The 25,138-nt window shown below is 35.8% G+C and overlaps 1 protein-coding gene across 14 annotated transcripts in view; it reads right to left on the bottom strand.

The window, feature by feature from the left end:
• Positions 1-25,138, bottom strand: part of LOC136036050 (fat-like cadherin-related tumor suppressor homolog) — a 401,362-nt gene that overhangs the window by 299,550 nt on the left and 76,674 nt on the right. For all 14 annotated transcript variants that reach the window (XR_010619615.1, XM_065717994.1, XM_065717993.1 and 11 more), the window contains exons 4-5: positions 18,365-18,566; positions 14,686-14,747 (exon numbers count right to left, since the gene is read on the bottom strand). Coding sequence is in view for 13 of the 14 variants with exons in the window: in XM_065717994.1 (XP_065574066.1) it covers positions 14,686-14,747; positions 18,365-18,566 (264 nt within the window). In the remaining variant the exon portion in view is untranslated. The remainder of the gene's footprint in view (positions 1-14,685; positions 14,748-18,364; positions 18,567-25,138) is intronic.

The raw sequence follows: 25,138 nt of genomic DNA, 5'->3' as shown, positions 1-25,138 counted from the left end.
TTCTGTCTTCTCAGGGGATGTATATTTCTTAGCTATTTCGATATTCAGTTCATTCAAAAATTTACCACAATTTGTATTGACAATTTATTCTTGACAATTGTACAAAAATAGAGGTCGAATGGCTTCATACATAGTTTTAATAATCACTTCTCAGACAACATCTTCTGTCATATTTAATCAAAACATAACCAAAAATATAAAATTTAGTATAGAATATTTAGAAACCTCTCAGCATTATAGCATCAAATATTCACTTAGCACAAAGACACAGTCCCCCCCTCCAACACTTTAAAAAATAAAGTTTTTGTTTAATAATATGTTAACATTCGATGAATAATTTTGCGATTATTTTGGATTAAATATAGTGGTGCCTAGTTCTCAATTGCAGTAAGGAGCACCCGGGTTCAATCCCCGCTGCAGCAAGGTTGGGCGACAAGCTTGCTACTTGTCCCTGTAAAAAACACTCAGCAACTGAAGCGTCCACTCGACGCCCTAGGCGCCAGCAATGGCTCAGGAGATCTTTATTCTTTTTTTTTATCCTTTTTGCTCAATGCCATACAACAAATATCGATATTCAGGGGTAGCATATCGTTAGATCAAAAATCTTGCAACCCATCATTACTTTCAATATACAGATATTACCTTTTTTCTTAATCTAGACTTGTTTCCCGTTTTTCTGTGAGAGTCCAATCTTTTTCGTCACATAAAAAGAAATTTAGTAATTTCCAGTTCTCTCTTTGTACAAACCTGAAACACTCAAAAGTAAAAGACCTCCAATGAAGTGGAGCTTCTACTTGTTTCTACCACTGTCCCAGATGTGGTCAAGTCATTTAGCAAAGCCATGGAGAAACTAGTTGGTCATTATTCAAAAGGTAGCATTGGGAATACAGTCGCAACCGAGATGCAATTGCTTACCCTAGTAAATATAATTAAGTTTAGTGCTCTCTGAGCTTGAGATATTATTTTTTATAATCATCTAGCCCTACTTTTGCGAGCGTCAATCAAGGGGGCAGGGGCACTTGCCCCTCCCTAGACTATGAGAAATATCTTTTTAGGAGTATTTTTCATTGAAAATTCCTTTTTTGGGATCTCGCTGAAAAACTGAATAAATGCCCTTCCCCCTAAATTCTAAAAAATACATTACCCCCTATATTTCCGTGAATTGATGTCATAACCCGCGAAATATTAAATACTCTACCTCCTATGAAGAAAATAGAGTTATATAAATGCGCTCAATGAGAAAGATGTACTAGATAAATCTTCCTCATTTTTCCTTCATCTAAAAAAAAAATTGAGAAACACCGTGTTTTTATAAATGTAATTCTAAAATAGATAATTCCAGCCAGGGGTGCACGCATACTGGGGGGGACAAAGTGAAGAAGGAAGGACAAAATGATTATTGGGTGATTTCGGGAAGTTTCTATACAATATGGTAGAGAACTAAACTGATATTTCAGCAAAAACCTTTAACCTATCCTATAGAATTCCTCATCACGTTAGAACATTAAATCTTTAACAAGGCTGAGAACCCCCTTCATATTCTAATCTACATGAATGATGCTAACTTTCTATAAAACAAAGCACAAACTATGAATTAGGCACTTCTCGTTAATATCAAAGAATTTCTTCAGTATGTTAGCTCAATCAAGAAAAGTTCTTCTAAAAAGAAAAAAAAGTATATAAGTTGAATATCTGACGACCCGTCATTACTGACCACGAGGGGACACCCATCGATATAGATGTCGGAACGTCAAGTGCACCGTACAGTTCCGCCACGCTTTGTGCCCTTCTGCTAAGCTTGGCACAAATCCGCCACGTTTGGAACGCGCTACCTGGTGTACGTAATTTATGAAAGTAGGTGCCCCCTCGATTGATTATACATGGAGAACCGCTTTTTCAACTAGATACAGGCTATAACGATTGAAGTTCAAGGCGCATAGCTCAACATCATATTATGAATTATACTATTATACTATTATAATGGTAGCGATTTATACTATTTATGTTACAGGTGAGAAGAAGCGACTATTTTCAGATTGGGACACACCTTTTCTATGATTTGGGAGGGGGCACGGAATGTGTCATAACGGTAACAATTTGATTCTTTGAATAATAATTTTATTAACGACTTTTTTATTAGCTAATCCCATACCTCATAGAAAGATTGTCAACATTTTATGGAGCAAAGACCTTAGAAAGTGAAAGAGATTTCTCTTTTAATACTTCATTCTCAATATCCTAGTACAACTGTATCCATTAGTACCATTTACATTGACAGATTTACTTTCAATGAGGCAAATGATGCCAACCTTTGGCCTCCCAACAAAATCAGTAGCCATCGCCATAGTGTTTCCTCAGAAAGCAACAGCGAAACCCCTATTCCGGGTAAATTGCATAGAAAAATATATCTCGGAAGGGGATATAGCTTTCTAATTGGACCTTCTTGGGAAGGTGTAAAGAGGGAGACGTTGAACAGATTGGAATGAAGGAGCGTGAGTAGCCGCGTTGACCTCAGACGGGTTGGTGCAGCAGTGAGTTTTTAGTGGAAGTAGCATTAGCATTTCTCATTTTTAAGAACTATTTTAGGTTAGAATCTAGTCTGAACAAAGTGGGCCAAGGCTAACTTAAGAAAAGAGACAAGTAGAAAAGACAATTAGGGAGCAGCTTTGAGTCAAACAAAATAGCAAAAGGCTAAATAAAGGCTTTGGTGATTATTCTTTTCAATGCTAGCGCCAGTTTCCATTCTTATGATTTTCCCATACATTTTGATACTACATTACAAGATTCAAATCATATTTTTGTGCTGCATACCAGATTTTTACGATATTTCCCAAAAGTATACAAAATAGTATTGAAATTCCTAAAACTGATAGATTCCTAAATATTCATATGAAAACAATAACTCTTGATATCTTGACAATAACATTGAATTCCTAAAAATCAGACGAAAAAAATGAAATCAAAGAAGAAGAAGTGAAATAGATAATGAAAGCCTTTTAAAGAAAATATTCTTGCACAATACTTTCAAAGCTTTATTTTAGCCATCCTAAGTACTTTGGAAACTTTGAAAGTACTTTTAATACTTTTGCTTCCCCCACATCCTTTACATTGCACCGTTCTGGAAGATTCTTGCAAACCCTGATAAATTGAAAATTCGCGAACTCAGTACTTTGAAAACACAGTTCTGGATGACTCTTGCAAACATTGAAAATTTGCTCCACTTTCTTTCGTTTTACAAAATACCTGCAGAGATATCCAATTTGGACTCGCAGTTCAAAGCTCATCATTAGTCTTAATATAGCAGAGCTGTTGTCAAACTTATAGGAAAACACAACCAAAACAACTCCTTCTACACTAGTTACAATGCCATGGTTGTATAGTGCTCTTTTGCTTCTTTTTTTTATAGTGCTCCGTCATCAAACACCTCGTGATAACGAACTGTAAGTAAGGAGCAACCCGGTTCAATAGCAACCGATAGATATATCAAAAGATTGGCTGTTTATGCTGATTTCAAATTTATAAATTTCATTAAGTTTAGTCTTCCCAATCAAAGGTTATGAGCCTGAGAAAATTTTTACTGATTTTCCTAAAAAGGGGGAAAATCACACCATGAGATCCAGCGTATCAGAGAACACTACTAGGTGGTTTTCAAGCTCCTATCTACAAAAATGTAGAATTTTGTATTTTTTGCCAGAAGAAAGATGACGGATGGGTGATCGTATCAACCCAGTGGTCCTAGAATATTCGGGAGAGGGTTCATTCTAACGAAAATTAAAAGTTCTAGTCCCCTTTTTAAGTGATCAAAAAATTGGAAGGCAAATAGGTCCCCTCTCCGTCCCTTTTTTATGATGCTTTCTTATGATGCTAATGAAAAATAGCGCAAAATTCCTAAATTAACAAGATCTAACTATTACAAGATACCCTGAATTCTAAATTTTTAGAGCCAGAAATATTCTTTTTGGGTCGCATTTTTTGGGTCTGCAAGATTAGAATATTGGAAGCTACAGTGATGATAGTGGTTGAATATGGTTCTGAAGCATGGGCGCTCCGAACAGCGGATAAAGATTTGTTAGATGTTTTCGAGAGGCGTTGCCTACAGATTTTTTGGGTACCCGACGGACTGACCGCATTTCAAACAGTAGGCTATAAAAAAAGTGTGGTTCAATCCTCTCGTACAAAATACTGATCTATACCATTGAACGCATACTCGTATTTAGATATTATTCTGCTATTAAAAATCTGTCTTTATTCAAAACGAGTTTAGAACCAACTTTAAGAAATAGAAAAGCCATTTTATAAACTATCCCAAAATAGCCCTGAAGATTTACATTTCCTGTCTCTTGAAAAGCGATTCTAAACACAGCTTTAGATTTTATCGCTTATCCTGTATTTTTCTCTGTTTTTAGTAGATGAGAATGAGGTAAAACCACTAAATGGAGCATCCTATGGTTTTGCAAAAATCAGAAATGCATATAGAAATAGAATCCTGGTAAAAGAGAGGGGAGAGGCTTATTAGATCGCACAAAACCAAATTGGTAGACAATTTCGTTTTCTCAAGGATAGTTCGTACGTAACTAATTATCATTTTTAATCTTGCTTCAGAAGGAAAAAAAATATTATTGAAATTTGGGTTATCATGTGTACTTAGTCCAATTCAAGTGGTTACGATTGTTCCGATTAGTTATGATTCAGTCCTATGCCTGGATTTCAACCAATCAAAATACTTATGGCTTAACAAGTGCCCATCTTTACCATCAGTTGGGTGGGGGTGGAGGCAAGCCCCTCCTCAAATTCTGAAAGATAAATTTTGGAGGGATTTCCTCATTAAAGAAATGCCTTCTTTTATATTTCCATCGAAAAAAGAAAATACATCCCCCCTCAATTCAAAAAAGTACATTTAGACCCCCCTCCCGGAAGTTTTGTTGATTGACGTCATTGGCCTTTAATCGATTTGTTAAAACTTGATACGAGCTCTAACTCTTACAAATTGGAATATAACGAGGCCCAGGCACACATGCTGCCACAGAACAAACTGATTATTCTTTTTATAAACAAAAGGTGGCGACTGCAATCAGTAAATGAAGCCTATGGTGCCGCTAATTGACAGAAAGGAAAGTCTAGAGTACCAAGGACCATTCCCAGACCTTAGGGTACCGCCTTACCCACTAGAAAATCATAATAAATGGGGAGTGGCGGTATTTTACGATATCATTTATTGCATGTCCGTAATTACTATGATGTATTTTAGCAAACATTGATATTATGTACATTTTTTTTTTTTAATTCTGCAAAGAAAGTGTTTTAGAGTTAAGTAGAACTTTACCCCACAGTCTGGCAGTGGCGTAATTTCGTCAAAATCCTCGGGGGGGGGGGGGGGTTCAAATTTGGTGGTGATAAGTCTTGACGGGGAGGGACAAAAAATAATTTTTTTTTAAATCTAGGGGGACAATTTTGCTGTTTTTCCGTTTTTTTTAATGAAAATACCAAAAACGACTTTTCAAGGAAAATACAAAAAGATTAATTTCCAAAATATACGGGAGCTAATGAATACCCTGCACCCACCTAACTGACGCCTCTGTTGGGAAACACGAATAGTGCGTTTTGATTTTTGAAGGATCAAATAGTTGAAACAACAATTACAAAACAATGCTAGCGTGGTGTAACAAATTTCTCCCCGGAATATTAGTTTTCTCTTCATTTCCTTAAAGTTCGTCTGCAGGGATCAATTCCACGTTTAATTAGTAAGGCTTATTTCGTTTAGTGATAAAGCAAAATCACTGGAAAATTAGTTTGGCTCTTACTTTAATTAAAAGGCTATGTTAAAGCTCCTAAGTTGTCTGAAGAATTAGGTGTGAAATTTGGTTGTCAGATAATTAGTTGGGATGACACTTGAAAAACGTCAAAAAGATATATATCAATTACGTTTTTTTAGAATGAAACCAAAAAAGGCAGTTACGGAGACAGATAATATTAAATTGGAGCTTACACGGTACAGTAATGACACACAAATACTGAGGATTGGAGCCTACAAACCCGAGCCTCCTTTCTGAAATTTAGAAAGTTTTTGGTTTTTCCCATGTTCTTCTATAATCCCAGTGATTTTGTCATGACTTACATTTTAATACCCAATTTCAATATGCACTTAAGGCCTATTCACGAAGAGATTTGGCTGGTATTGGTAGTCAGCTAAAATCCATTCATAATAAAAATTTACTTAGTACCCTTAATTATAGCTAGGGTCAGAATCAAATTCTAATTTATTTTAACATCTGAAATTTTGTTGAGTTTCAGTCAATTAGTGTTTCATTACCAATCCTTAGCTGCATGGAAAAAAAAAACTTGAGCATTCCACTAAGAACTCAAACCTAATTATTCTATGGGGAAACCTTGCAATCAGAATTATTCAGAACTACCCACAAAGATTATTCTTAAAATAACCCTTTCTGAAGATTATAGCAAGCATAAATAAAATCAAATCACAACACTGGCGGGTACAGGGGGTCCCAAAGTTTTTTTCTGGCGCCCACTTATCCTGTTTTTTTAACCTTTTTTATAATAAATATGTCAATCATTGGCAGCTTTGTCTACATTGGACCCCTCCCCCCCCCAAAAAAAAAGATTCTTTGGCACCCTTACCACATTGGGCCTCCCCCAAGATTTTGCTCTAGATCCGCCCCTAATTAACGATAACATTTAATGGTATTTCAAGCTAGCTAGAACCCAAGTTCAAATTATCTTAACAATTCAAATTTCAAGACTCAGCCAATTAGAGTTTCACTATGAATCCTTACCCGTATAGAAAAAACTTAACTTGATTAGTGAAATAGGATTTAAATGTTGTCTTCCATAGTGAATTTTTCTACTAGAACTAACCTAGGAACTAGCCAGACTACCCCATATGGCTACCTGGCTAGCAGACTATCCGGCTACAAGACTACCTGGCTAGTTCAGCCAGACTAGAACTAGCCAGGACTACCCTATCAGAGATCATCGTTAAAATTATCCTTTCGGAACGTAAAAATTCAATCACCAATATTAGCTAAAACCATTTTTTTTTTGCTTTAGCTGAATCTTGTTAGTAACCTTAAATCCCAAAACCATTTTGAGGATAGAATTTTAGCTAGAAACCAGTAGACGCCCAATTCACTAAAATTATCTATTGGAACAGATTGTAAGAATTCAGTAGTAAGTTCAAGCTGAGACAACATTAGGTTAAAATGAAAATTTAAACCTCAAGTGGAAATTAAATTGAAATTCCCATCGCAAGCGACGCTTTTTGTGTGCTACCGATTGATTTTGTCTCTATTTTTTATATATATAATAAATTGTTATTACTACTACTATATTAAATTACGAGAGAAACATACCAGAAATAGAAAAAAAATGAACAAGGATATTGAAACAGTGATTTTGGATTTGGTTTATTCATTCTGACAATTTAGCTTTTGTATTTTTACCAGTATTTCAGTGTATCGTTATTTTTTAAGCTTTTTAGGTTTTTATCCCGTTTTTGTTTATTGATCCCAAAATTCCAATTCGTCACTTCGAGACATGTGATCGCAATTTTTCAAATAAATATCGTGTCTATTTCAATAAAAAAGAATATTAAAATTCAAGGATTTTCGAACTATTTTTTCAGAAAAGCGTCTAGATTTGTAAAATATCAAATCGGGAAGAGTGTCAAGACTCGGGAAGTGCGCGGGAATCTCTTTACACGGGAATAAAAACACATCATTCCATCCTCTGTCCGTGTTTAAATAAAGCCAAGACAGTAGTTTGGATCTTTTTGGCTAATTATGTTGGCTACTTTTTACCTAGATTTGGCAAATATCAACTGCTTCCGTTTCTTGAGAGCACAGAGCAAAGTTTTATTTTGTCTGAATATTCGTCGATTTCCGAGCCACTAGGTCAGAAAATTCAAATGATACATAGGTTCCTCAGGCAAAATTTTGCACAAGCGATAATCGAAAATATTTTTCACTTTTTTGAAGAAAAAGTACATGCAAAAGAAAAAAAAGAAAAAAAGAAAATTTTTTGAAGAAAAGACTAAATGGAAAATGGCTTTAGTATTATCAGTTTCAAGCTCGGTCCAAGCCAGTGTCTCTCGAAAATACTTTACATTTTCTATTTTGATTCAATTCGTCTGTCCCTACTTTTTTCAAATTTATACCCCCAACCCCTCTAAAATACTTTCTTATGGGCCTTACGTTTTCGGTCCTATTTCTATTGACGTCAAGAAATCGCATTCTGAATAGGGTACAGACGCTAAAAATTCTTTGGCGGGAAGGGGCAACTTCGAAAAAGGATAAAACCAGGTGGAATATGAAAATGCAGGAATCATATGAACGATCCTAATCCTGTAGATTCTGGGGCCAAGGCTCCATGCTCCCTCCTCCCTCCTGCGGCTGTACCATAGATCACGGCCTGGCCCAGCAGTTCCAAGTAAAACAAAATATGTCACCAGAATAACAACAAAGTTGAAACAAAAACATTTTTTAAAATAAAATAGCAGCAACCTTATTCATAATCATAGTTTGAGAGGGAGATGTTACAAAAAACTCTAAAAATCGCAGCAAAATGTGTTTATATTCATTTTTGCTACAGTTTTACGAGTCAGACAAAAAATTTGGGGGCGGGATCGTCCACCTGACCCCATCTGGATACAGCCTTGGTCAAAGTTTAGACGTTAGCACAGCATGCTGCATAAAATACTAAAATTTTGAGCAGCAGCTTAAATTTTACCACATTTCCATATTTTAAGAGGCCGTGTACCTTTGTAGGCCTATTAGACAATAAAGGTAAAGTGTTTTTGTTTTTTAATACATAAACCGGACAACCCGTACTTCCAGAGAACGTTCTGATGAGTCACCAGTCATCACCACCATTGCTATAGCCAGTACCCACTCTGGGAAAAGTAATCAATACAAGATAAGCAATTTTTTTTAACATTAGTACTGCAATAAATTTCCCCAAATTTTTGCCTCGAGTCCCAGCCCTCCTCCTTTATTTTAAGTTGGGACTGCTGCTATGAGATACAAAATATACTGCAAATAGGCATGGCTTCTCGATAAAGTTCCAGAAGGTATGAAAGTAGTTATTTAGCTGAATAATGTAGCTTCACCTAGGCATAAAATTTATTTTGGCCCTTTGGTAAAACAAAGTCAGACATTATCTTAGCTAGACCTACTGAAACATTTCTTTCTTAATTATGTCCCTTCCCCCCTCAAATGCAGTTAACAGGCCTCTGGAAATACGACTGGTGAATATGGATAGAAGTTCCCCTACAGGAACCTTTCTCATTCTAATTAACTTTTATGTAAAATTGAGATACGCTCTTTATTTTGGGCACAACAGTTCCATATTATGCTGATTGCACTCATTTGGTTCTATAGGGATCTGACAATATATTATTCAGGCTGGCATAAACACAGGGGGAGGGGTTTTCCAGTCCATCTACAAAATCCTGAGACGTTTCCCTATAATCCTTGTATTTTCCTTACATTTTACCTGATTTTTTTTTCTTTTCCCATGAAAATGAATTGCTATATTCATGCCTGTTATAGACACAGATGAAGTCACACACCCCAACTATAATACAACAACCAGTTCTAAGTGCCCCAATCTTGGAAAGAATACACCCGTCTTTCTATCAAAACCTGATGATAAACTCTCCAAACAATTGGAACCCTTGGTATCTCTAAACAATGGACCTGAACTGTCAAAAGGTTTATCCATTTGTCTCTATAGGGATCTATCTATATACTCTTTAGCCGCCATATTCACAGGAGGTGGGGATGGGAATTTAATATTCTTCCTATATTTATTTTTCTTCTAGGTTCTATGAATATTTGAAAATATTTTTAAGCCCCTCCCCCCCCCAAAAAAAAAGCAAAAAATTGCATGTACACCGTCTTGAACTCACGCATCCATATTACAGCAAAGCCCCCCGTCCTAAGTGGACGATTCCTGGACAGAAAACATCTGTCTTTCTATCAAAACAAGATCATAAACTGTTTTCAAACAATTGGAACCCTTAGTGTTTCTAAACAACAATCCTGGACTACCAAAAAGATAAATGGAGGCAATACACAACATTGGACCTTGTGTCAGCCATAAATAAGATTGTGTTGTCAAAAATATGATGAATCACAGGTAGAATATTTTCATGTTTTGAAAAGTGAATAAATCTGATGTAAAGAAAAAGGCAACATACTCTAAATAACTAAAACGAAGTCATACAAAACGGGATTATTACTACTACTACTACTAATACTAACTCACTGCAGTACCAAGCCGCCTGAGGCCAACACAGCTACGCACGCTCCTCCTCCAACCTAATCTATTCAAAGCCTCCCTCTTTACACCTTCCCACGAAGTTCACATTTCCTTTAATTCTTTATTTATGGCATCCTCCCATCCCAGACGAGGACGACCTGCTTTTCGTTTAGCCCCAGTTGGTTGGTCAAAAAGGACAATCTTCGGCAATATGTCATCCTTCATCGGCAGAAGGTGGCCTAGCCATCTCAACCTTTCTTTCATTATAGCCCTAGAGAGTATAATACCGCCCGGTATTAGCTGATGATCATGATCAGATTTTACCATTTGCATGTGTTTGTCTTCTATATCTTATATAGTCCTTGTTTCTCTTGGTATACAAATGTTCTTGAACTCTGACGAGATCCAGTAGCTCCTCCCATTATTTCATTTCTCTTCTATTCCACTTTTCCAATTTTTATTGTTTCTGTTCGCAATTTTTGGTAACTACAGTTCGTGGTAACGAACTGTAGTAAGGAGCGACACGGCTCAATAGTAAACGAAACTCTAAAAAACGGAATTTTGATGCTAAAATATACATCAAAAGAATCGGATTTTCATGCTGATTTTTAATATATAAGTTTCATCAAATTTAGTCTTTGTCATCAAAAGTTACGAGCCTGAGAAAAGTTGCCTTATTTTGGAAAATAGGGGGAAACACCCCCTAAAAGTCATAGAATCTTAACGAAAATCACACCATCGCATTCAGCGTATCAGAGAACCCTACAGCAAAAATTTCAAGCCCCTATCTACAAAAATGTGGAATTTCGTATTTTTTGCCAGAAAAATCACGGGTGCGTGTTTATTTGTTTGTTTGTTTTTTTGTTTTTTTTCCAGGGGTCATCGTATCGACCAAGTGGTCCTAGAATGTCACAAGAGGACTCATTCTAATGGAAATAAGAAGTTCTAGTGCCCTTTTTAAGTGACCAACAAAATTGGAGGGCACCTAGGTCCCCTCCCACGCTCATTTTTTCTCCGAAGTGAACGGATCAAAATTTTGAGATAGCCTTTTTGTTCCGCATAGTCAAAAAACATAATAACTATGTCTTTGGGAATGACTTCCTCCCCCAGAGTCCCTGGGGGAGGTGTTGCAAGTTACAAACTTCGACCACTGTTTACATATAATAATGGTTATTGGGAAGTGTACAGACGTTTTCAGGGGATTTTTTTTTGGTTTTGGGGGTGGGGTTGAAAGGGGAGGGGGCTATGTGGGAGGATCTTTTCTTGGAGAAATATGTCATGGGGGAACAGAAATTCAATGAAAAGGGGGCAGGATTTTCTAAAATTACTATAAAAAAAATCCCACCATCGAATTTAGCGTATCAGAGAACCCTACAGCAAAAATTTCAAGCCCCTATCTACAAAAATGTGGAATTTCGTATTTTTTGCCAGACGACAAATCACGGGTGCGTGTTTATTTGTTTGTTTGTTTTTTTGTGTTTTTTTTTCAGGGGTCATCGTATCGACCAGGTGGTCCTAGAATGTCGCAAGAGGGCTCATTCTAATGGAAATAAAAAGTTCTAGTGCCCTTTTAAGTGACCAAAAAATTGGAGGGCACCTAGGTCCCCTCCCACACTCACTTTTTCTCCAAAGTCAACGGATAAAAATTTTGAGATAGCCTTTTTGTTCCGCATAGTCAAAAACCATAATAACTATGTCTTTGGGAATGACTTACTCCCCCACAGTCCCTGGGGGAGGTGTTGCAAGTTACAAACTTCGACCACTGTTTACATATAATAATGGTTATTGGGAAGTGTACAGACGTTTTCAGGGGATTTTTTTTTGGTTTTGGGGGTGGGGTTGAAAGGGGAGGGGGCTATGTGGGAGGATCTTTTCTTGGAGAAATATGTCACGGGGGAACAGAAATTCAATGAAAAGGGGGCAGGATTTTCTAAAATTACTATAAAAAAAAACAATGAAAAAGTAAACATGGAAATTTTTTTCAATTCAAAGTAAGGAGTAGCATTGAAAATTAAAACGAACAGAGAAAATTACGCATATGAGGGGTTCTAAAAATACTTTAGCATAAAGAGCGAGGTATTTAGGAGGAGATAAATACCTCGCTCTTTATGCTATAGTATTTTTAGTAATTTCAACTATTTATTCTACGGCCTTTGTGATTCAAAGGTCATTCTTAAGGAATTGGGATACAATCTAAGCTTTAGTGTAAAGAGCAAGGTATCGACGAGGGTTGAACCCCCTCATATAGGCAATAAAAACATACGAATATAGAAGTTCGTTAGGTAAGTTAATTCGTAAGTTACGTATATGTTTTACCAATGAAAAAGTCGTTAAAAAATTAAAAGTTCTAGTTGCTTTTTTAAGTAATCAAAAACTTGGAGGGCAACTAGGCCTCCTCTTTTTTCTCAAAATCTTCCGATTAATTGCAATTAATTAATATGCAAATTTTGTTTTAATTATTTATGTGCGGAGAGCCAAGATCAAAACATGCATTAATTCAAAAACGTCCAGAAATTAAATAAAAAACAAATTTTTGTAACGGTAAGTAAGGAGCGACATTAAAACTTAAAACGAACAGAAATTACTCCGTATATGAAAGGGGCTTTTCCTCCTCAACGCCCCGCTCTTTACGCTAAGGTTTCTTACTGTTTTAAAAAGTAGAGGTAAGAGAAAGGGTCAAAGTTTAGCGTAAAGAGCGAGGCGTTGAGGAGGAAAAGCCCCTTTCATATACGGAGTAATTTCTGTTCGTTTTAAGTTTTAATGTCGCTCCTTACTTACCGTTACAAAAACTAGTGTTTTTTTATTTGTAAAGAAAGAGGGAACGCACGCTAAATAACTAAAGCGAAGTCACACAAAACGGGATTATTCTTAAGAAATATTATGATATTACGTAATAATAATGTTTCATATATTAAACAAAATCCTATTCGTAGGTCCTACCCCTCCCTCTGCAAAAAAAAATATAATTCGCGCATGCAAATTACTTGTTTAGCCAAATTTCACGAACAAGAAAAAAAAAACATCAACAAGTGCCTTTATAGTCGGCTACATTCAAGATTTCTTTTTCCCGCCTCAGCCCGTAACAGAAGCAAGGGCATCAATTGGTGAGAAGTGGTAATTATCCGTCCCAAAAGTATTTCACAAAATACCCCGTTTTGAATTTTCAATGAAAAAATAGGAAAAACTCCCCCCCCTACTACTGCTAACAAAAACTTAATGCAGCACCAAGCCGTCTGAGGCTAACATAGCTGCGGCCGTTCCTTTTTCGTGCCAATCTATTCAAAGCTTCCCTCTTTACACCCTCCCAAGAAGCTCAAATTTACTTTAGATTTAGTTTATAGTAATGGATTACTTTGATTACTTGAGTAACTGATTTTTAATTTTTAATTAAGACTTTTTCCTGTCCAATTAGGGGGCGACCCTCTATTTGTCTGGCCCTATATGGTTGGCTGAAAAGAATGAACGTTGGCAATCTTTCATATGCAGAATGAGTCCTAGCCATCTCAGCCTTTCTCTCATTATAGCCCTAGCAAGCGGGTTAGGGCCACTTTTTTTAGACCTTATTGTTTGAAATACGGTCAGTCAAATGGGTGCCCAAATCTACCCGAAGACAATTCATCAGGAAAGCCTCTAGAAAATTCTCATCAGTCCCCCGAAGCACCCACATCTCAGACCTATACTTCATCACTGTTATCCCTATAGCATCCCCCCAGACTTTGGCAAAAACACTTTTTCGCACTTTGATTCGAAAAATGAAGAACAATCTTTTTACTCTCTCCCCCTACTTGCTTGTTAAATGGTGGGGAAGTTCAGATGACATAGTGCCATCAGGTCCATCATGATTATCATGATTACCCCTGCATGCATTTTCCTTGCTTAAAATGATCAAAGTTGATAAACAGGGCAATAAAATTACTTGTGCTAAAAGGAATTGAGTACATCATAAGATTTATAGCGTAGAGCAGTCAAAGGAATATAAAACAACCATCAAAGTATATAACCTTAAAGTATATTAACATTGAAGTAAATTAAAAGCGATAATAAGGAGTAATATATAAATATATATATATATATATATATATATATATATATATATATATATATATATATATATATATATATATATATATATATATATATATATAAATAAATAATATGAAGTAACATATAAAGTAACATATAAAATATGAAGTAATAAAACAAAAGAATAAAATAGAATAGAATAAGATAATAAAATAAAATAATAGAATAAAAGCATTGAAGTAAATTAAAATCATTTTTTATAAACGTTTGACTGATTAGCAAACAAAGAGGAAAAAGAGAAAATTACTCCTTCAATCAGTTTATAAAACATTGTGAGAATGAAAATTTTACCGCAAACCTAGAAACAATAGGTAGTTTTCGGCTTACCTCGAGAATGTGTTCGGTTTGAGTTTCGCGGTCAAGGCTTCTCGAAGTAGTTCGAATTTCTCCTAGTAGAAAAAAAAATGTTAATTAAACTATTAAGGTCATTTGCTGACGGATTGAAATGAGACTGGCGTAAGGGGGGAAGGGGGGAGTCAAGACCCTAAACCACTGAAATACCGTAGTCAGGACGTTTTCTCGCATGATTTTCAAACAATATCTCTCTCTTGTATTGTTGATGACTTGAGCACACGTACCCCCGAAATAATTCTTACGTAAAATTACAATTTAAGAAATCAGTTTCTAAACTCATTTTCATAGGTTTGGAGCAAGTCACCCAATCTTACATAAAATTGACATGTCTCAAATCAGTAGCGAAATTTCATCAAAACCCAGGGGGGGGCAAAGTTGGGGCCGCTTTTTTCAATTCAAGTGAAAATGTGAAAAATGAGCCATACAGTACCATGAAGGCAAAGGTATACTAAATAAAACTGATCTGCTTCTGAGGATGCTTGAATTATGTAGGCCTATATTACTTTTGAAAAGATTTTTGAAGGGCATTTCTAGGGTAGGGACTGACCGATATGAGGGTCAGTGTCATTATCGGATATCGAAAAAAATATCACCGGCCGATATTTTTTCATGCGGAACTTGTCCATATGAGGGCTCCAGATTTTTACAGTTAACTTTTGCTTGTCCGGTACTTGGGGGCGGAGCCACCAGCTAAGTCTGACAATCGCAGAGAGAGCAGCACAGGTGAGCCAAAAGAAGTCGAAGCATATTTGTTGTCAATACACACCTGGTGCAACAATGTTCTAAACGTATGTTGACTTCAAGAACGTGCATTTTCTACCAAAAGAATTAGAAAGAATAGAACAAACCATACATCTCTGTTAAATGAATGCTCACTTGCGTGGGTGAAAGATCTAAGATTAAATCGGTTAAAAACGGTCACGGGTGCAGTTAAGGAGGAGAGGGGATGCCGTGAAGTGAGGAGGGAGATTTTCAAGGTGTCACCACCACGTCTCAACAACTTGGAAACTTTACCTTCGATATTTAACTTGTATGTCCACATTTGTCGGCATACTGGGTGGTTGTGTCGACATATTCTTTAAATCCCTCCTCCAAACTTATAGCTCTAGCTGCACCCCTGTGTCCAGTGTGCCTAGCATGGATTCCTTTGTAAAAGACCATATCAAAAGAATATAATATGAAGTTTTCACATTAATATGTGAATGATCAAAATTCAAAATCCCGCTATTGAAATTTGGGTTTTGAATAATCAATTTCAATAAATATCTTACACTTCTTTCAGTCAGATTTTCACGCATTTGTGTTTATGTAACAAAACCAAGCCGATTTTGTTTATTTTGATAATTTTTTTTCTTATTTGTGACTTCTGCAAATATCTGCCATTTTCGTGCTCAGAATCTGCTGATTAGAAAAGGTAAAGAAAATCAAACAATATTTGTAAATGGCCTAATTTTTGGAGTTCAAAGTGAATTATTGAGGCTGTTCTTTGGTGTGTAATAGAACAGGGAGAAGCATGTGATTATGAACATGGGCAGAGAATGGGGCGCGGGGGGTTAAACTTTTGATAAGATTTGTTTCCAGATGGGAATTTACCGGCGAATCATATCGGTATTGTATCGGCACGATACCAATATATCAGTATCGGTGTCGGACCCCAACATTCCATATCGATCGGGTCCTAGTCTGGGGGACAGTTGCCCCTCCCTGTCCCATATTAAATACATTTTTAATCGAGTGTTTTGTTCATGTTTTCTGTTTTGTTTAATTATTTGTATTGTAAGTTTTTATGGACTTGTTTTAACATCATTAAGAGTTTTGTTTCTAGTGTTCATTATTTGATAAATATTCTGTTTCCTATGTAATGTAGTAAATAAACAAAATAATAAAATGAATATTGAGGTACAATTTTGACACCGTTTTCTTTTTTTTTTCTTTTTTATTAAATTAGAACCTGTTTGACACTATTTTGTCCGACTTCGCACATGCGTAATACATAGATGATTTCATGATCATAATTGGAATCATAAAAGCATATAATTATAGTGATAATCAAAATAATGATTAGCGTATTATCCAATAACGTATGAATATATAATATGATTGTTAGATTTTTGTTAATTCTGAATCTCAGTTAGACTATAGTACAAATTACCTAATTTTTAAAATTATTTCATCGCATTGAATTTAAATTGATATTCACTTCAGATCTAGAATTCTCAACCCCCCCCCCCATGGAATTTACAGGAATATATATCATTAATAGCAAGTTGTCAAAATACCAAAGTTTCATCTTCAGATAATATTAATTATTATATTATTGTTTATTATATATTATAATTATTATATTATTATATATTACTGATATTGTTAGTAAATATCAGTAAAAAGAACAAACGAGGCAATAAAAAATATGCCCAACTTAGAGATATATATGCAGATAAGTTTAATGAATTAAGTACTTACTAACTTACTTATTAACTTACTGCGTAGTCAACTACAGAATTTCTAAATAGAGCTCTACAGTAATAGTGGCATATCCATGGCCGGACGAGGTCATTTAGGAAGTGGTGCAGCTGTTCAACTGTGTCATAGCATTTATATAGTCATTGTATAATATAAATCATTATATAATAATTTATATAAATAAATGATTAATAATCAATTTATAACAAATAGTATTTATAATTTATAATAAATAATAATCATTTATAATAAATTAGTGATTATATATGAGTATATTTTCTCACACTTTTCAGACTCTAAATCGTAAAGAACGAAAAAACACATAGAAACTAGGGGATGCAAAAGAAACTATAAAAACTCATAAAAATTTGTTTATATACATTTTTGTTACAATTTTACGAGCTGGACAAAAATTTAAAATATAGCAATGTCTTAAATATCAAATATAGTTAAAAGACTAAAAAAAAATTTAACAAAATGCATATGACTAAATTTTTATGTGTTTCTTATAGTTTTTTGTACACGCCCATTCGAAACAATTATTTATTCTATTGTTATTTTAAATATTTATCCATGTCACATTTTCCTTTTTTCATTGAAACAATAGACAATTGTTTATCTTCAACAGCCTTTTCTTACGTAATCAATCAAGTCCAGTCATTTTTCCAAAAAAGTTTTTTTGAGAAAAGCAATGTACGAAACAGCAGGTAAGAAAGTAAAAACAAAAACTTTAAGACGCACCAATGTGGCGATCTATACTGAAAAATGACCGCGGTTTTACGAGCCGGACAAAAATTTCAAATATGGTAATGTCTTAAATATCAAATATGGTTAAAAGACTAAAAAAAAATTGCCGACTCGTAAAAATGTAACAAAAATACATTTGGCTAAATTTTTATGTGTTTCTTATAGTTTTTTGTACACCCCTGACCCTAAAATAATTCTGGATAAAAAATAATAATATTGTTATTGTTATCAAAGAATTATTTACTCTATAGTTATTCTAAATGTTTATCCATATGTCATATTTTCCTCTTCCCTTGAAACAATAGAAAAATGTAGTTCTTCAACAGCCTTTTCTTACGTAATCAATCAAGTCCAGTCCCTTTTTCTAAAACAGTTTTTTTTAGAAAAGCAATGCACGAAATAGCATGTAAAAAAGTAAAAAAAAAAAAAATTTAGGACGCACCAGTGTGGCGATCTATACTGAAAAATGACTGTGGGTCTCCTTTCAGCTGAAAGCGAAACTTTTCATTGGGTCCATCTCCATCAACAGCTGAAATTCTCAAGACTAACGCCCCAGCAGGCGAATGCTCCTTCACCGATGTAAAATAAATAGGCTCCTCGGTTAATGGTATATGGTCATTCACATTTTCGACTTCAATAAATACCTGAAAAAAATGGGTCTGATTACGTTAATTCATTAAATAAATAACAATGATAAAAACAATCTATGTTCCCATACGAAAGTAGGCACATCATAACTTAAAACATGAAGAAAATAATCCCCAATGTATGTTTTTTTCACAATTTTGCAATTAAAATTGTCAATAAAAGAGTAAAATTAGAGTTTGAAAAATTTAAAACAATAGACCTACTGCAGCCACGTTCACATAAGTCTATTTTGAGAAAGGATGGATGATTTGAAAAAAAAAAGGACAGATAGAATAGTTCAGGAGCTCCGATTTTCGTCAGGCAAAAATAGAAAGGTGAATTTCATGAAAATATAGGAAATCAAGCGCTCCTGCGCATGTACATGTAATACTGGTGAAATATTTGAGGATGCGTATTATTCTAAAAAAGAAACCCTTCTATTTGCCACAAACTTGTAGTAAGTAAATTAGTATCTGTCTATACTACTGTAGCTTGGAATGTCAAAAAACTTTTGGAATGTCAAAACCAGAAACAAAACTTTTAAAAGTCAAATAAATATTATAAATTAAATTTAAAACTTGAGGTTAGAATGCGGATTGTAAAAGCAAGACTCTTTTGAGGTTATGTTTTACACTAAAACACTCACATTCAAATTTTTCGAAAACTACAAAAAACAGGTCATAAATAAATGTCCCGAATAAAAGCAACTATGGATATCACATAGAACCGATCACATAAAAGCATAAAGATGAAGAAATGTGATTTTTTGAACTGAATAAAAAATTCCCAAGTCAAATTGCAACTCGACATGAGAATACACAAGATTTTCCTGACGAGAAATGGGAGGAATTTCAACAGAACAAGCGAACTATAGAAAATAATGTAAATTATTTGAATTATTTGAAAAGTAAACTATTTGTAAATTATTTGAAGTCTAAAAAAAAAAATATTGTGGGGTCAGACAAGCCTGTATATTGACAGGACATTATTATGGCACTTGGTATTAACCAAGTGACATATAGCAGTCGCCAATTCTGTCGGTCTGTCTGTCTGTCTGTCTGTCTGTCTGTCTGTCGGTCTGTCGGTCTGTCCCGGTTTTGCTACTTTAGGCACTTCCAGGTAAGCTAGGACGATGAAATTTGGCAAGCGTATCAGGGACCGCACCAGATTAAATTAGAAATAGTCGTTTTCCCGATTTGACCATCTGGGGGGGAGTGGGGGCCCGGTTAATTCGCAAAAAATAGAAAAAATGAAGTATTTTTAACTTATCAGCGGGTATTTGGATCTTAATGAAATTTCATGTTTGGAATGATATTGTGTCTTAGAGCTCTTATTTTAAATCCCGACCGGATCTGATGACATTGGGGGGAGTCGGAGGGGGAAAACCTAAAGTCCCAGTTTTGCTACTTTAGGCACTTCCAGGTAAGCTAGGACGATGAAATTTGGCAAGCGTATCAGGGACCGGACCAGATTAAATTAGAAATAGTCGTTTTCCCGATTTGACCATCTGGGGGGGGGGGCCGGTTAATTCGCAAAAAATAGAAAAAATGAAGTATTTTTAACTTATCAGCGGGTATTTGGATCTTAATGAAATTTCATGTTTGGAATGATATTGTGTCTTAGAGCTCTTATTTTAAATCCCGACCGGATCTGATGACATTGGGGGGAGTCGGAGGGGGAAAACCTAAAGTCCCGGTTTTGCTACTTTAGGCACTTCCAGGTAAGCTAGGACGAGGAAATTTGGCAAGCGTATCAGGGACCGGACCAGATTAAATTAGAAATAGTCGTTTTCCCGATTTGACCATCTGGGGGGGGGGGGAGTAGGGGCCGGTTAATTCGGAAAAATATAAAAAATGAAGTATTTTTAACTTATGAGCGGGTGATTGGATCTTAATGAAATTTGATGTTTGGAATGATATTGTGTCTCAGAGCTCTTATTTTAAATCCCGACTGGGTCTGATGACATTGGGGGGAGTTGGAGGGGGGAAACCTAAAATCTTGGAAAACACTTAGAGTAGAGGGATCGGGATGAAACTTGATGGGAAAAATAAGCGCAAGTCCTAGATACATGATTGACATAATCGGAACTTATTTGTTCTCTTTGGGGTAGTTGGGGGGGGAGTAAGTCTTAAAAATTAGAAAAATGAGGTATTTTCAACTTGCGAACGGGTGATCGGATCTCAATGAAATTTGATGTTTAGAAGGATATCGTGTCTTAGAGCTCTTATTTTAAATCCCGACCAGATCTTGTGATGGGGGCGGGGAGTTGGGAGGGGGAACCTAAAACTTGGAAAACACTTAAGAGTGGAGGGATCGGGATGAAACATGGTGGGAAAAATAAACACAAGTCCTAGATAGATGATTGACATAAACGGAACGGATCCGCTCTCTTTTGGGTAGTTGGGGGGGGGGGTTAATTCTGAAAAATTAGAAAAAATGAGGTATTTTTAACTTACGAACGGGTGATTGGATCTCCATGAAATTTGATTTTTAGAAGGATATCGTGGCTCAAAGCTCTTATTTTAAATCCTGACCGGATCTGGTGACATTGGGGGAAGTTTGGGGTGGGGAGACCTAAAATGATGGGAAACGCTTAGATTGGAGGGATTGGGATGAAACTTGGTTGGAAAAATAAGCAAAAGTCTTGCATACGTAATTTACATAATTGGAACGGATCCGCTCAATAGCGGGGGGGGGGGGTAATTCTGAAAAATAAGAAAAATAACGTATTTTTAACTTACGAAGGAGTGATCGGATCTTCATGAAACTTCATATTTAGAAGGACCTCGTAACTCTGATATCTTATTTTAAATCTCAACCGGATCAAACGTAATTGGGGGGGGGGGGCAGTTGGGGGGACCGGAAATCTTAGAAAATACTTAAAGCGGTGAGATCAGGATGAAACTGGATGGGAAGAATAGAAACCTGTCTAAGATACGTGACTGACATAACTGGACCGGATCTGCTCTCTTTGGTGGAATTGGGAGGGGGGAGGTAATTTTGAAAATTGAGGTATTTGTAACTTACGAAAGGGTGACCAGATCTTAATGAAATTTGATATTTAGAAGGATCTTGTGCTATAAAGTTTAACTTTAGGTTCTGACCTTCTCACAAGTGCCAAATGAGCTCTTGGCTCTTGGCTCTTCCGATCTCGTACCATATGAGCTCTCGGCTCTTCCGACCTCGTCCAAATGAGCTCTTGGCTCTTCCGACCTCGTACCATATGAGCTCTCGGCTCTTCCGACCTCGTCACAAGTGCCATATGAGCTCTTAGCTCTTGTTGTTCTTACAGTTATCTTGACGGAACTGTAAATAGTAATTCATTTCCAATGATTTGAATTAAAGAAATTGAAAACTTAATTTCAATGTATTAAATACAGAATTTAAGGCCGAGTTAAATGTAATAGTCAATACCTAAATTAAAACTAACCACCAAAAAATGTAAATAGTACGAGCCAAAATCTTTTGAATTAAATGTGACTGAAATACTGACATTTAAAGTTGCGAAAAAGCGTGTAGTCATCTACCAGTAATGAGCTTATCTTCATAAATTACTAATAGCAAGGAGTGTCACAAGATATATATATATATATATATATATATATATATATATATATATATATAAAGCTACATGAGCTGAAGAGATATTTTAACCGAAAATAAGAGTTTGCACAAAATAAATCCAAGTGATATACAAACTTAACTTAAAATACCCAGGGATGCCAACTAAGGATGGGGCAGAACTAATTCCCTCCTAGATTTTGGAAATACATTTATTTTTTTTTTTATAGTACTTGTAGTATATTCCACACTAAATACAACTTTAATGATAGGCAATTGCAATTTGTTAATTAAAAACAAAAATAAACAAGAGCTAAGAGCTCATATGGCACTTGTGACGAGGCAAGAAGAGCTAAGAGCCAAGAGATCATATGGTATGAGTTCTAACGAAATTTTATGAATCAATAGATTGATTTAAAAAGGATAGTCACGATGTCTTTCTAAATATCAACATTCATGAAGATCCGATCACCCACACGTAAATTATAAATACCTAATTTTTTCTAATTTTTCCTCTCCCTTTAGCCCCCCAGATGGTCGAATCTGGGAAAACGACTTTATCAAGTCAAATTGTGCAGCTCCCTGACACGCCTACCAATTTTCATCGTCCTAGCACGTCCAAAAGCACCAAACTCGCCAAATCACAGAACCCCTCCCAACCCCTCCAAAGAGAGCGAATCCAGTACGATTATGTCAATCACGTATCAAGGACATTTGTTTATTCTATCCGCCAAGCTTCATCCCGATTCCCCCACTCCAAGTGTTTTTCCAAGATTTCCCCCTCCAACTCCTCCCAATGTCAAAAGATCTGGTCGGGATTTGAAATAAGAGCTCTGAGACATGAATTCCTTCTAAAAATCAAATTTCATTAAGGTCCATCTATTCGTAAGATAAAAATACCCAAATTTTCACGTTTTCCAGGAATTCCGGTTTCCCCCTACAACTCCCCCCAATGTCACAGGATCTGGTCGGAATTTAAAATTAGAACTTTAAAGCACAAGATCCTTCTAAATATTAAATCTCATTAAGATCTGGTCACCCTTTCTTAAGTTACAAATACCTCAATTGTGAAAATTACCCCCCTCCCCCAATTCCACCAAAGAGAGCAGATCCGGTCCGGTTATGTCAGTCATGTATCTTAGACAGGTTTCTATTCTTCCCATCCAGTTTCATCCTGATCTCACCGCTTTAAGTATCTTCTAAGATTTCCGGTCCCCCCATAACAGCTCCCCCAAATTACGCTTGATCCGGTTGAGATTTAAGATAAAAGATCTGAGTTACGAGGTCCTTCTAAATATGAAGTTTCGTGGAGATCAAATCACTCCTTCGTAAGTTAAAAATACGAAATTTTTTCTTATTTTTCAGAATTCACCCCCCCCCCAATAGAGCCGATCCGTTCCAATTATGTAAATCACGTATGTAAGACTTCTGCTTATTTTTCCCACCAAGTTTCATCCCGATCCCTCCACTCTAAGTGTTTTCCAAGTTTTAGGTTTCCCCCTCCCAAATCCCCCCCCCAATGTCACCAGATCCGGTCGGGATTTAAAATAAGAGCTCTAAGACACGATATCCTTCTAAACATCAAATTTCATTCAGATCCGATCACCCGTTCGTAAGTTAAAAATACCTCATTTTTTCTAATTTTTTAAAATTACCCCTCCCCCCAACTACCCCAAAGAGAACGGATCCGTTCCGATTATGTCAATCATGTATCTAGGACTTGTGTTTATTTTTCCCACCAAGTTTCATCCCGATCCCTCCGCTCTAAGTGTTTTCCAAGTTTTAGGTTTCCCCCTCCAACTCCCCCCAATGTCATCAGATCCGGTCGGGATTTAAAATAAGAGCTCTGAGACACAATATCATTCCATACATCAAATTCCATTAAGATCCCATCACCCGCTCATAAGTTAAAAATACTTCAATTTTCCTGTTTTTTTCCAAATTAACCGGCCCCCCACTCCCCCCAGATGGTCAAATCGGGAAAAAGACTATTTCTAATTTAATCTTGTCCGGTCCCTGACACGCTTGCCAAATGTCATCGTCCTAGCTTACCTGGAAGTGCCTAAAGTAGCAAAACCGGGACCGACAGACAGACCGACAGAATTTGCGATTGCTATATGTCACTTGGTTATAATAAATAAAAAACCAAGTGCCATAAAAACTAAAAAACAGCTATAAAATGTACGGGAAGTAAAGGACATTACAGGACAATCATAAAAGTACGAGTAAGGAAATTCAAAGCTCAAAAGATGTTTAACAGGTTTATGAGAGTGTCGATTCAAATTCTATTTTATATATATATATATTTTTTTTGTATTTGAATGTTAAATACTCGTAAAATCAATCGAGTTTATATATAATGTTATTCAGAATTCTGTACATTAGATTATAATATCTTGTTCAGGGCCATTTAGTGTTAAATATATAATTAATAGGTTTCGACCTGGTTGTCAAAACACGAGGCAACAGCGGCTACTACTATTGCTGCTACTACTACTACTGTTACTACTAGTACGACTAATAAAAATTTATCCCATCTTTAAAACAACTGAGGCTAACAAACATACCCGTTCTCTTTCTCCGCTCAGTTTGTTCAAAGATTTTGAAGACAATTTGAATCAAACAGTTCGTGGTAACGAACTGTAGTAAGGAGCGACCCGGCTCAATAGTAACCAAAACTCAAAAAAATTGAATTTTGATATCAATAGCTACATCAAAAGAATCGCATTTTAATGCTGATTTTAAATATATAAATTTCATCAAGTTTAGTCTTACCCATCAAAAGTTAGGAGCCTGAGAAAATTTGCCTTAGGATCTTAACAAAATGACACCATCAGATTCAGCGTATCAGAGAACCCTACTGTAGAAGTTTCAAGCTCCTATCTACAAAAATGTGGAATTTTGTATTTTTTGCCAGAAGACAAATCACGGGTGCGTGTTTATTTGTTTGTATTTTGTTGTTGTTTTTTTCTTTTTCCCAGGGGTCGTCGTATCGACCAAGTGGTCCTAGAATGTCGCAAGAGGGCTT

The sequence above is a fragment of the Artemia franciscana genome, chromosome 15 (assembly GCF_032884065.1).
Source record: "Artemia franciscana chromosome 15, ASM3288406v1, whole genome shotgun sequence".
Classification (NCBI taxonomy): Eukaryota; Metazoa; Arthropoda; class Branchiopoda; order Anostraca; family Artemiidae; genus Artemia; species Artemia franciscana.
Note: the sequence above shows the minus strand (reverse complement) of the source record. Positions and strands in the feature narration are given on the sequence as shown.